General features: G+C 42.9%; 1 protein-coding gene and 19 non-coding genes across 20 annotated transcripts in view; 13 read left to right on the forward strand and 7 right to left on the reverse strand.

Annotated features, from left to right (window-relative positions):
• The first annotated feature begins 120 nt into the window (after nt 1-120).
• On the forward strand, nt 121-192 carry trnap-cgg (transfer RNA proline (anticodon CGG)). Its single transcript has one exon. It is a non-coding gene; the product is annotated as a tRNA-Pro (tRNA).
• Nucleotides 193-978: 786 nt separating this feature from the next.
• trnar-ccg (transfer RNA arginine (anticodon CCG)) lies at nt 979-1,051 on the reverse strand. Its single transcript has one exon. It is a non-coding gene; the product is annotated as a tRNA-Arg (tRNA).
• Nucleotides 1,052-1,568: 517 nt separating this feature from the next.
• Nucleotides 1,569-1,640, forward strand: trnap-agg (transfer RNA proline (anticodon AGG)). Its single transcript has one exon. It is a non-coding gene; the product is annotated as a tRNA-Pro (tRNA).
• Nucleotides 1,641-1,923: 283 nt separating this feature from the next.
• trnap-cgg (transfer RNA proline (anticodon CGG)) lies at nt 1,924-1,994 on the forward strand. Its single transcript has one exon. It is a non-coding gene; the product is annotated as a tRNA-Pro (tRNA).
• A 786-nt stretch (nt 1,995-2,780) lies between these two features.
• On the reverse strand, nt 2,781-2,853 carry trnar-ccg (transfer RNA arginine (anticodon CCG)). Its single transcript has one exon. It is a non-coding gene; the product is annotated as a tRNA-Arg (tRNA).
• A 159-nt stretch (nt 2,854-3,012) lies between these two features.
• trnap-agg (transfer RNA proline (anticodon AGG)) lies at nt 3,013-3,084 on the forward strand. Its single transcript has one exon. It is a non-coding gene; the product is annotated as a tRNA-Pro (tRNA).
• A 284-nt stretch (nt 3,085-3,368) lies between these two features.
• trnap-agg (transfer RNA proline (anticodon AGG)) lies at nt 3,369-3,440 on the forward strand. The gene has a single exon. It is a non-coding gene; the product is annotated as a tRNA-Pro (tRNA).
• A 283-nt stretch (nt 3,441-3,723) lies between these two features.
• trnap-cgg (transfer RNA proline (anticodon CGG)) lies at nt 3,724-3,795 on the forward strand. Its single transcript has one exon. It is a non-coding gene; the product is annotated as a tRNA-Pro (tRNA).
• Nucleotides 3,796-4,580: 785 nt separating this feature from the next.
• Nucleotides 4,581-4,653, reverse strand: trnar-ccg (transfer RNA arginine (anticodon CCG)). Its single transcript has one exon. It is a non-coding gene; the product is annotated as a tRNA-Arg (tRNA).
• A 159-nt stretch (nt 4,654-4,812) lies between these two features.
• Nucleotides 4,813-4,884, forward strand: trnap-agg (transfer RNA proline (anticodon AGG)). Its single transcript has one exon. It is a non-coding gene; the product is annotated as a tRNA-Pro (tRNA).
• A 1,140-nt stretch (nt 4,885-6,024) lies between these two features.
• Nucleotides 6,025-6,097, reverse strand: trnar-ccg (transfer RNA arginine (anticodon CCG)). Its single transcript has one exon. It is a non-coding gene; the product is annotated as a tRNA-Arg (tRNA).
• A 159-nt stretch (nt 6,098-6,256) lies between these two features.
• Nucleotides 6,257-6,328, forward strand: trnap-agg (transfer RNA proline (anticodon AGG)). Its single transcript has one exon. It is a non-coding gene; the product is annotated as a tRNA-Pro (tRNA).
• A 285-nt stretch (nt 6,329-6,613) lies between these two features.
• Nucleotides 6,614-6,685, forward strand: trnap-ugg (transfer RNA proline (anticodon UGG)). The gene has a single exon. It is a non-coding gene; the product is annotated as a tRNA-Pro (tRNA).
• Nucleotides 6,686-6,968: 283 nt separating this feature from the next.
• Nucleotides 6,969-7,040, forward strand: trnap-cgg (transfer RNA proline (anticodon CGG)). Its single transcript has one exon. It is a non-coding gene; the product is annotated as a tRNA-Pro (tRNA).
• A 785-nt stretch (nt 7,041-7,825) lies between these two features.
• trnar-ccg (transfer RNA arginine (anticodon CCG)) lies at nt 7,826-7,898 on the reverse strand. Its single transcript has one exon. It is a non-coding gene; the product is annotated as a tRNA-Arg (tRNA).
• A 159-nt stretch (nt 7,899-8,057) lies between these two features.
• On the forward strand, nt 8,058-8,129 carry trnap-agg (transfer RNA proline (anticodon AGG)). The gene has a single exon. It is a non-coding gene; the product is annotated as a tRNA-Pro (tRNA).
• Nucleotides 8,130-8,674: 545 nt separating this feature from the next.
• On the forward strand, nt 8,675-8,746 carry trnap-cgg (transfer RNA proline (anticodon CGG)). The gene has a single exon. It is a non-coding gene; the product is annotated as a tRNA-Pro (tRNA).
• Nucleotides 8,747-9,531: 785 nt separating this feature from the next.
• Nucleotides 9,532-9,604, reverse strand: trnar-ccg (transfer RNA arginine (anticodon CCG)). Its single transcript has one exon. It is a non-coding gene; the product is annotated as a tRNA-Arg (tRNA).
• Nucleotides 9,605-9,763: 159 nt separating this feature from the next.
• Nucleotides 9,764-9,835, forward strand: trnap-agg (transfer RNA proline (anticodon AGG)). The gene has a single exon. It is a non-coding gene; the product is annotated as a tRNA-Pro (tRNA).
• An 851-nt stretch (nt 9,836-10,686) lies between these two features.
• The window catches only part of LOC137073799 (zinc finger BED domain-containing protein 4-like), a 2,949-nt gene continuing 1,959 nt past the window's right edge, over nt 10,687-11,676 (reverse strand). Inside the window, exons 3-4 of the mRNA XM_067442503.1 lie at nt 11,246-11,562; nt 10,687-11,039 (exon numbers count right to left, since the gene is read on the reverse strand). Coding sequence (XP_067298604.1) covers nt 10,687-11,039; nt 11,246-11,562 — 670 coding nt within the window. The remainder of the gene's footprint in view (nt 11,040-11,245; nt 11,563-11,676) is intronic.

Raw genomic sequence — 11,676 nt, forward strand, 5'->3', positions numbered from 1 at the left:
GAAATGCGGCTTCCTAACGACAAGTGTTTTCTATTAAAACTAGTGCCTGCCCAATCTTTTAGAGGGCCACATTAAGTGACTGTACATGTGTACACACGTAGCCATAGGCGATTCTGGTCTGGCTCGTTGGTCTAGGGGTATGATTCTCGCTTCGGTTGCGAGAGGTCCCGGGTTCAAATCCCGGACGAGCCCAGCCGTTTCAAAGCAAGCTAACTTCCTTGGCTTCCTAACAACAAACGCTTTCTATTTCAATTATATTCAATTCCCGACTGAGCCCTCTAGCATTTAGAATGAGTTCAAGGGTTTTCTGACACTGTTTCCGATGGTTGCTTTGCTTTAACAACCATTTGATATCAGAACTTTTGCTGCAGACAACATGGTGCTTGATGTCACGTTCTCTAGCATCAGAGGCTGATACTTCGGCCAAATTGAACTTTCTGCAGGGGTTTTGGGATTCAAACCATTTTACATCAGTCATAGTTGAATTAAAACGATGAGCACAGAAATACATGTCCTTGGAGTTTCTTTGTACAGTCATTGACCTTTTGCTTAGAGCTAGCTCATTCAACCACGTCCTTGGACGGAGGCTGATGCCTTATGGTTCAAAGTCCAGCCTAAGATATAGTCTGTATGCTGCTGTTGACTTTTAGAGCCCTTCACTGGTGTGCCGTGCGTTTTTCTGCAATTAGATGGCCAAAGCTCTCATTGGCACTGTTGACTTCATGGGCAAAGCATGAGTGGCAGAAGACAATTTATTGATGCTGAAGATGCAGAATCAGTCTTGATGAGTAGACAGCTACTTTTGTTGTGACTTGTGTTAAAAAAACACTTTGTGGAATTCTCTTTTAAATTCTTCTTTCATAGTGATATATGGTTATCATTATGATAATTCCAATCGTGCGGTCATCATGGATATAGTCATTGAAAAATCCTCCTTGAAATTCTCACAAAGCCATGTTAAAGGTAGCCCACCAAAGACGACCCAGGTGGGACTTGAACCCACAATCCTCAGCTCCGGAGGCTGATTCCTTATCCATTAGGCCACCGGGCCTTGTTTGGCAAAGTTGGCCGTCAATCTGTAGTATCCCTTGAAGTAGTTTTTGAAGCTCAAATATCTGCACTTAAGTATCTCGACAACAGAACACGTTCCGTTATACAGGTGAGCTTCACTAAATTTGTGGTACCCACACAAAACATGGCATACCGGAGAGGCTCTCTTGGTCTAGGGGTATGATTCTCGCTTAGGGTGCGAGAGGTCCCGGGTTCAAATCCCGGACGAGCCCAGTCGTTTCATAGCAAGCTGGCTGCGTTGAGCCCACCTCAAAACTGCTGAGATTTTGAAATAATTACTTTTGTTCATCTGTACTACAACATAGCCCAGATTCAGTCAAAGGTCAAGTGTTTTTTTTTTCCTTGTACAGACCATACTCAGAGTCGCTGCCTTCCAGGAAATGCGGCTTCCTAACGGCAAGCGTTTTCTATTAAAATTAGTGCCTGCCCAATCTTTTAGAGGGCAACATTCAGTGACTGTACATGTGTACACACGTATCTGTTGGTGTTCGCAGTCAGGCTCGTTGGTCTAGGGGTATGATTCTCGCTTAGGGTGCGAGAGGTCCCGGGTTCAAATCCCGGACGAGCCCAGCCGTTTCAAAGCAAGCTGGCTACGTTAAGCTTAGATAAAAACTACTGTGGTTTTGAAATAATTACTGTTGTTCATCTGTACTACAACATATCCCAGATTCAGTCAAAGGTCGTGTTTTTTTTTTCCTTGTGCAGGCCATACTCAGAGTCGCTGCCTTCCAGGAAATGCGGCTTCCTAACGACAAGTGTTTTCTATTAAAACTAGTGCCTGCCCAATCTTTTAGAGGGCCACATTAAGTGACTGTACATGTGTACACACGTAGCCATAGGTGGTTCTGGTCTGGCTTGTTGGTCTAGGGGTATGATTCTTGCTTCGGGTGCGAGAGATCCGGGTTCAAATCCCGGACGAGCCCAGCCGTTTCAAAGCAAGCTAACTTCCTCGGCTTCCTAACAACAAACGCTTTCTATTTCAATTATTTTCAATTCCCGACTGAGCCCTCTAGCATTTAGAATGAGTTCAAGGGTTTTCTGACACTGTTTCCGATGGTTGCTTTGCTTTAACAACCATTTGATATCAGAAGTTTTGCTGCAGACAACATGGTGCTTGATGTCACGTTCTCTAGCATCGAGGCTGATACTTCGGCCAATTTGAACTTTCTGCAGGGGTTTTTGGATTCAAACCATTTTACATCAGTCATAGTTGAATTAAAACGATGAGCACAGAAATACATGTCCTTGGAGTTTCTTTGTACAGTCATTGACCTTTTGCTTAGAGCTAGCTCATTCAACCACGTCCTTGGACGGAGGCTGATGCCTTATGGTTCAAAGTCAAGCCTAAGATATAGTCTGTATGCTGCTGTTGACTTTTAGAGTCCTTCACTGGTGTGCCGTGCGTTTTTCTGCAATTAGATGGCCAAAGCTCTCATTGGCACTTTTGACTTCATGGGCAAAGCATGAGTGGCAGAAGACAATTTATTGCTGCTGAAGATGCAGAATCAGTCTTGATGAGTAGACAGCTACTTTTGTTGTGACTTGAGTTAAAAAAAACACTTTGTGGAATTCTCTTTTAAATTCGTCTTTCATAGTGATATATGGTTATCATTATGATAATTCCAATCGTGCGGTCATCATGGATATAGTCATTGAAAAATCCTCCTTGAAATTCTCACAAAGCCATCTTAAAGGTAGCCCATCAAAGATGACCCAGGTGGGACTTGAACCCACAATCCTCAGCTCCGGAGGCTGATGCCTTATCCATTAGGCCATCGGGCCTTGTTTGGCAAAGTTGGCCGTCAATCTGTAGTATCCCTTGAAGTAGTTTTTGAAGCTCAAATATCTACACTTAAGTATCTCGACAACAGAACACGTTCCGTTATACAGGTGAGCTTCACTAAATTTGTGGTACCCACACAAAACATGGCGTACCGGAGAGGCTCGTTGGTCTAGGGGTATGATTCTCGCTTAGGGTGCGAGAGGTCCCGGGTTCAAATCCCGGACGAGCCCAGTCGTTTCATAGCAAGCTGGCTGCGTTGAGCCCACCTCAAAACTGATGAGGTTTTAAAATAATTACTTTTGTTCATCTGTACTACAACATAGCCCAGATTCAGTCAAAGGTCAAGTGTTTTTTTTTCCTTGTACAGACCATACTCAGAGTCGCTGCCTTCCAAGAAATGCGGCTTCCTAACGGCAAGCGTTTTCTATTAAAATTAGTGCCTGCCCAATCTTTTAGAGGGCAACATTCAGTGACTGTACATGTGTACACATGTAGCTGTTGGTGTTCGCAGTCAGGCTCGTTGGTCTAGGGGTATGATTCTCGCTTAGGGTGCGAGATGTCCCGGGTTCAAATCCCGGACGAGCCCAGCCGTTTCAAAGCAAGCTGGCTAAGTTGAGCTTAGATAAAAACTACTGTGGTTTTGAAATAATTACTGTTGTTCATCTGTACTACAACATATCCCAGATTCAGACAAAGGTCGTGTTTTTTTCTTCCTTGTGCAGGCCATACTCAGAGTCGCTGCCTTCCAGGAAATGCGGCTTCCTAACGACAAGTGTTTTCTATTAAAACTAGTGCCTGCCCAATCTTTTAGAGGGCCACATTAAGTGACTGTAGATGTGTACACACGTAGCCATAGGTGATTCTGGTCTGGCTCGTTGGTCTAGGGGTATGATTCTCGCTTCGGGTGCGAGAGGTCCCGGGTTCAAATCCCGGACGAGCCCAGCCGTTTCAAAGCAAGCTAACTTCCTCGGCTTCCTAACAACAAACGCTTTCTATTTCAATTATATTCAATTCCCGACTGAGCCCTCTAGCATTTAGAATGAGTTCAAGGTTTTCTGACACTGTTTCCGATGGTTGCTTTGCTTTAACAACCATTTGATATCAGAACTTTTGCTGCAGACAACATGGTGCTTGATGTCACATTCTCTAGCATCAGAGGCTGATATTTCGGCCAAATTGAACTTTCTGCAGGGGTTTTGGGATTCAAACCATTTTACATCAGTCATAGTTGAATTAAAACCATGAGCACAGAAATACATGTCCTTGGAGTTTCTTTGTACAGTCATTGACCTTTTGCTTAGAGCTAGCTCATTCAACCACGTCCTTGGACGGAGGCTGATGCCTTATGGTTCAAAGTCAAGCCTAAGATATAGTCTGTATGCTGCTGTTGACTTTTAGAGCCCTTCACTGGTGTGCCGTGCGTTTTTCTGCAATTAGATGGCCAAAGCTCTCATTGGCACTGTTGACTTCATGGGCAAAGCATGAGTGGCAGAAGACAATTTATTGATGCTGAAGATGCAGAATCAGTCTTGATGAGTAGACAGCTACTTTTGTTGTGACTTGTGTTAAAAAAACACTTTGTGGAATTCTCTTTTAAATTCGTCTTTCATAGTGATATATGGTTATCATTATGATAATTCCAATCGTGCGGTCATCATGGATATAGTCATTGAAAAATCCTCCTTGAAATTCTCACAAAGCCATCTTAAAGGTAGCCCATCAAAGACGACCCAGTTGGGACTTGAACCCACAATCCTCAGCTCCGGAGGCTGATGCCTTATCCATTAGGCCACAAGGCCTTGTTTGGCAAAGTTGGCCGTCAATCTGTAGTATCCCTTGAAGTAGTTTTTGAAGCTCAAATATCTACACTTAAGTATCTCGACAACAGAACACGTTCCGTTATACAGGTGAGCTTCACTAAATTTGTGGTACCCACACAAAACATGGCATACCGGAGAGGCTCGTTGGTCTAGGGGTATGATTCTCGCTTAGGGTGCGAGAGGTCCCGGGTTCAAATCCCGGACGAGCCCAGCCGTTTCAAAGCAAGCTGGCTACGTTGAGCTTAGATAAAAACTACTGTGGTTTTGAAATAATTACTGTTGTTCATCTGTACTACAACATATCCCAGATTCAGACAAAGGTCGTGTTTTTTTCTTCTTTGTGCAGGCCATACTCAGAGTCGCTGCCTTCCAGGAAATGCGGCTTCCTAACGACAAGTGTTTTCTATTAAAACTAGTGCCTGCCCAATCTTTTAGAGGGCCACATTAAGTGACTGTAGATGTGTACACACGTAGCCATAGGTGATTCTGGTCTGGCTCGTTGGTCTAGGGGTATGATTCTCGCTTCGGGTGCGAGAGGTCCCGGTTTCAAATCCCGGACAAGCCCAGCCGTTTCAAAGCAAGCTAACTTCCTCGGCTTCCTAACAACAAACGCTTTCTATTTCAATTATATTCAATTCCCGACTGAGCCCTCTAGCATTTAGAATGAGTTCAAGGTTTTCTGACACTGTTTCCGATGGTTGCTTTGCTTTAACAACCATTTGATATCAGAACTTTTGCTGCAGACAACATGGTGCTTGATGTCACGTTCTCTAGCATCAGAGGCTGATATTTCGGCCAAATTGAACTTTCTGCAGGGGTTTTGGGATTCAAACCATTTTACATCAGTCATAGTTGAATTAAAACCATGAGCACAGAAATACATGTCCTTGGAGTTTCTTTGTACAGTCATTGACCTTTTGCTTAGAGCTAGCTCATTCAACCACGTCCTTGGACGGAGGCTGATGCCTTATGGTTCAAAGTCAAGCCTAAGATATAGTCTGTATGCTGCTGTTGACTTTTAGAGCCCTTCACTGGTGTGCCGTGCGTTTTTCTGCAATTAGATGGCCAAAGCTCTCATTGGCACTGTTGACTTCATGGGCAAAGCATGAGTGGCAGAAGACAATTTATTGATGCTGAAGATGCAGAATCAGTCTTGATGAGTAGACAGCTACTTTTGTTGTGACTTGTGTTAAAAAAACACTTTGTGGAATTCTCTTTTAAATTCGTCTTTCATAGTGATATATGGTTATCATTATGATAATTCCAATCGTGCGGTCATCATGGATATAGTCATTGAAAAATCCTCCTTGAAATTCTCACAAAGCCATCTTAAAGGTAGCCCATCAAAGACGACCCAGTTGGGACTTGAACCCACAATCCTCAGCTCCGGAGGCTGATGCCTTATCCATTAGGCCACCGGGCCTTGTTTGGCAAAGTTGGCCGTCAATCTGTAGTATCCCTTGAAGTAGTTTTTGAAGCTCAAATATCTACACTTAAGTATCTCGACAACAGAACACGTTCCGTTATACAGGTGAGCTTCACTAAATTTGTGGTACCCACACAAAACATCGCATACCGGAGAGGCTCGTTGGTCTAGGGGTATGATTCTCGCTTAGGGTGCGAGAGGTCCCGGGTTCAAATCCCGGACGAGCCCAGTCGTTTCATTGCAAGCTGGCTGCGTTGAGCCCACCTCAAAACTGCTGAGGTTTTGAAATAATTACTTTTGTTCATCTGTACTACAACATAGCCCAGATTCAGTCAAAGGTCAAGTGTTTTTTTTTTCCTTGTACAGACCATACTCAGAGTCGCTGCCTTCCAGGAAATGCGGCTTCCTAACGGCAAGCGTTTTCTATTAAAATTAGTGCCTGCCCAATCTTTTAGAGGGCAACATTCAGTGACTGTACATGTGTACACACGTAGCTGTTGGTGTTCGCAGTCAGGCTCGTTGGTCTAGGGGTATGATTCTCGCTTTGGGTGCGAGAGGTCCCGGGTTCAAATCCCGGACGAGCCCAGCCGTTTCAAAGCAAGCTGGCTACGTTGAGCTTAGATAAAAACTACTGTGGTTTTGAAATAATTACTGTTGTTCATCTGTACTACAACATATCCCAGATTCAGACAAAGGTCTTGTTTTTTTCTTCCTTGTGCAGGCCATACTCAGAGTCGCTGCCTTCCAGGAAATGCGGCTTCCTAACGACAAGTGTTTTCTATTAAAACTAGTGCCTGCCCAATCTTTTAGAGGGCCACATTAAGTGACTGTAGATGTGTACACACGTAGCCATAGGTGATTCTGGTCTGGCTCGTTGGTCTAGGGGTATGATTCTCGCTTCGGGTGCGAGAGGTCCCGGGTTCAAATCCCGGACGAGCCCAGCCGTTTCAAAGCAAGCTAACTTCCTCGGCTTCCTAACAACAAACGCTTTCTATTTCAATTATATTCAATTCCCGACTGAGCCCTCTAGCATTTAGAATGAGTTCAAGGTTTTCTGAAACTGTTTCCGATGGTTGCTTTGCTTTAACAACCATTTGATATCAGAACTTTTGCTGCAGACAACATGGTGCTTGATGTCACGTTCTCTAGCATCAGAGGCTGATATTTCGGCCAAATTGAACTTTCTGCAGGGCTTTTGGGATTCAAACCATTTTACATCAGTCATAGTTGAATTAAAACCATGAGCACAGAAATACATGTCCTTGGAGTTTCTTTGTACAGTCATTGACCTTTTGCTTAGAGCTAGCTCATTCAACCACGTCCTTGGACGGAGGCTGATGCCTTATGGTTCAAAGTCAAGCCTAAGATATAGTCTGTATGCTGCTGTTGACTTTTAGAGCCTTTCACTGGTGTGCCGTGCGTTTTTCTGCAATTAGATGGCCAAAGCTCTCATTGGCACTGTTGACTTCATGGGCAAAGCATGAGTGGCAGAAGACAATTTATTGATGCTGAAGATGCAGAATCAGTCTTGATGAGTAGACAGCTACTATTGTTGTGACTTGTGTTAAAAAAACACTTTGTGGAATTCTCTTTTAAATTCATCTTTCATAGTGATATATGGTTATCATTATGATAATTCCAATCGTGCGGTCATCATGGATATAGTCATTGAAAAATCCTCCTTGAAATTCTCACAAAGCCATCTTAAAGTTAGCCCATCAAAGACAACCCAGTTGGGACTTGAACCCACAATCCTCAGCTCCGGAGGCTGATGCCTTATCCATTAGGCCACCGGGCCTTGTTTGGCAAAGTTGGCCGTCAATCTGTAGTATCCCTTGAAGTAGTTTTTGAAGCTCAAATATCTACACTTAAGTATCTCGACAACAGAACACGTTCCGTTATACAGGTGAGCTTCACTAAATTTGTGGTACCCACACAAAACATGGTATACCGGAGAGGCTCGTTGGTCTAGGGGTATGATTCTCGCTTAGGGTGCGAGAGGTCCCGGGTTCAAATCCCGGACGAGCCCAGTCGTTTCATAGCAAGCTGGCTGCGTTGAGCCCACCTCAAAACTGCTGAGTTTTTGAAATAATTACTTTTGTTCATCTGTACTACAACATAGCCCAGATTCAGTCAAAGGTCAAGTGTTTTTTTTTTCCTTGTACAGACCATACTCAGAGTCGCTGCCTTCCAGGAAATGCGGCTTCCTAACGGCAAGCGTTTTCTATTAAAATTAGTGCCTGCCCAATCTTTTAGAGGGCAACATTCAGTGACTGTACATGTGTACACACGTAGCTGTACATGTGTGCACACTACGTTGAGCTTAGATAAAAACTACTGTGGTTTTGAAATAATTACTGTTGTTCATCTGTACTACAACATATCCCAGATTCAGACAAAGGTCGTGTTTTTTTCTTCCTTGTGCAGGCCATACTCAGAGTCGCTGCCTTCCAGGAAATGCGGCTTCCTAACGACAAGTGTTTTCTATTAAAACTAGTGCCTGCCCAATCTTTTAGAGGGCCACATTAAGTGACTGTAGATGTGTACACACGTAGCCATAGGTGATACTTGTCTGGCTCGTTGGTCTAGGGGTATGATTCTCGCTTCGGGTGCGAGAGGTCCCGGGTTCAAATCCCGGACGAGCCCAGCCGTTTCAAAGCAAGCTAACTTCCTCGGCTTCCTAACAACAAACGCTTTCTATTTCAATTATATTCAATTCCCGACTGAGCCCTCTAGCATTTAGAATGAGTTCAAGGTTTTCTGACACTGTTTCCGATGGTTGCTTTGCTTTAACAACCATTTGATATCAGAACTTTTGCTGCAGACAACATGGTGCTTGATGTCACGTTCTCTAGCATCAGAGGCTGATATTTCGGCCAAATTGAACTTTCTGCAGGGGTTTTGGGATTCAAACCATTTTACATCAGTCATAGTTGAATTAAAACCATGAGCACAGAAATACATGTCCTTGGAGTTTCTTTGTACAGTCATTGACCTTTTGCTTAGAGCTAGCTCATTCAACCACGTCCTTGGACGGAGGCTGATGCCTTATGGTTCAAAGTCAAGCCTAAGATATAGTCTGTATGCTGCTGTTGACTTTTAGAGCCCTTCACTGGTGTGCCGTGCGTTTTTCTGCAATTAGATGGCCAAAGCTCTCATTGGCACTGTTGACTTCATGGGCAAAGCATGAGTGGCAGAAGACAATTTATTGATGCTGAAGATGCAGAATCAGTCTTGATGAGTAGACAGCTACTTTTGTTGTGACTTGTGTTAAAAAAACACTTTGTGGAATTCTCTTTTAAATTCGTCTTTCATAGTGATATATGGTTATCATTATGATAATTCCAATCGTGCGGTCATCATGGATATAGTCATTGAAAAATCCTCCTTGAAATTCTCACAAAGCCATCTTAAAGGTAGCCCATCAAAGACGACCCAGTTGGGACTTGAACCCACAATCCTCAGCTCCGGAGGCTGATGCCTTATCCATTAGGCCACCGGGCCTTGTTTGGCAAAGTTGGCCGTCAATCTGTAGTATCCCTTGAAGTAGTTTTTGAAGCTCAAATATCTACACTTAAGTATCTCGACAACAGAACACGTTCCGTTATACAGGTGAGCTTCACTAAATTTGTGGTACCCACACAAAACATGGCATACCAGAGAGGCTCGTTGGTCTAGGGGTATGATTCTCGCTTAGGGTGCGAGAGGTCCCGGGTTCAAATCCTGCACGAGCCCAGTCGTTTCATAGCAAGCTGGCTGCGTTGAGCCCACCTCAAAACTGCTGAGTTTTTGAAATAATTACTTTTGTTCATCTGTACTACAACATAGCCCAGATTCAGTCAAAGGTCAAGTGTTTGTTTTTTCCTTGTACAGACCATACTCAGAGTCGCTGCCTTCCAGGAAATGCGGCTTCCTAACGGCAAGCGTTTTCTATTAAAATTAGTGCCTGCCCAATCTTTTAGAGGGCAACATTCAGTGACTGTACATGTGTACACACGTAGCCAGAGGTGGGTAGAGTAGCCAAAATCTGTACTCAAGTAAAAGTACAAGTACTTATGGAAATATTTACTCAAGTAAAAGTAAAAGTAACAATCATAATAGTTACTTGAGTAAGAGTAAGAAAGTATTCAATGAAAAAACTACTCAAGTACTTAGTTACTAGTTACTTTCAATCTGATTTATAAGTGAAAACCCTGAATTTCAGACTACTTGGAGAGCTTTCACACAGCTCTCCTTGGAAGTCTCCTTGTTTTGCTTATATATGTAAAACCTAGGTTGAAGTGAAGCAGGCTCTCTCACAAATGGGATGTTAATGTACCCATCACAGGACTATGTGTCACATTGTGTCATTTGCAATAAAATCTTAAACACACTCAGACGTTTTTCTAACAGTTGACTCTCTTTATTTTCACGTTCACAAAACAAACTTGCTAGCATCTGCCTTCAAACAAGCTAACAGATAACAAAAGAGAAGGTGTGTGTGTGCAGAGTGTTATTATTTTTGTGTATAAACTTGTGTTTATCTGTATTTGTGTTTCACTATGTAAATGTTTATTTGGTCAGGTTCTTTCTTGGAACAAACAGTTTTACAGAATTTTACTGTTGAACTTCAACAGTAATTGGCTTTCAAGAAATTTACAATGCAGTCTCGATCTTTTAGCTGTGAGCAGGAGTCCCGCATGACTAAAAAGTCTCTCACAGGCTGCAGATGCTGGGATGGCTGTGTTTACTTTTAGAGACAACTTCTTGACTTGTGGAAAGGAGTGTAACAGATCCATACCTCCAGCTGATGGACATGAAAGGTACCTCTCCAGTTCTCCTGTTTCTGATTGTCCCATTTTCATGGATCCGAAGAAGTCCTCTTCATCTGAAGGACTGCTATAGGAGAGGGCTTCATTTTCCATGGTGACCTCCAGTTGATCTTTTATGTAGTCTAGACCTGTGCCAAGACAGATTTATACACTTTACCTGCATAATCCTACATATTAGAATATATTTCCTACATTTCCACATTATTCACACTACCAGTCCAGACTTTATTACTTATTAAACTGTAACTCACCACTAATAAAACAGAGAACAGGTCTTTTCTCAAGGTCAAATAAATAGCATTTAAATTGACACATGAATTAAGAGATGCATTACCTGTTGTCAAGATGCTCTGGTCTGTTGTCCAGGCAGTTCTGAATTTTGGAAGCAGTATAGCTGCAGCAATAAGCTCTGGCTCCTTCATGGTCTCTCCAAAGCGTTTGAGGATTCCTCCGCATAGGGCCTTAAGGAGGGGTTGACAGGTTTTACAGGTCGACTCCAGCCTCTTCAGCTTTTCCAGGAGTTGATGAAGTGTTGGCAGCAGAAAACCCATATGAACTGATGATTCCCCTTGGAGTAGGTTAAGGGCCATTGCCAATGGCTTCATTACAATAGCGTACTCAGCCAAAAATCCCAATTCAGCTGTATTGAGCCTACAACATAAAACACAAAAATGTTAAAAACAATAATGACAATAAATGTCAGCTTTGTCATTTTATTATATATATATATATATATATATATATATATATATATATATATATATA

Source organism: Pseudorasbora parva, chromosome 4 (assembly GCF_024679245.1).
Source record: "Pseudorasbora parva isolate DD20220531a chromosome 4, ASM2467924v1, whole genome shotgun sequence".
Taxonomy (NCBI): Eukaryota; Metazoa; Chordata; class Actinopteri; order Cypriniformes; family Gobionidae; genus Pseudorasbora; species Pseudorasbora parva.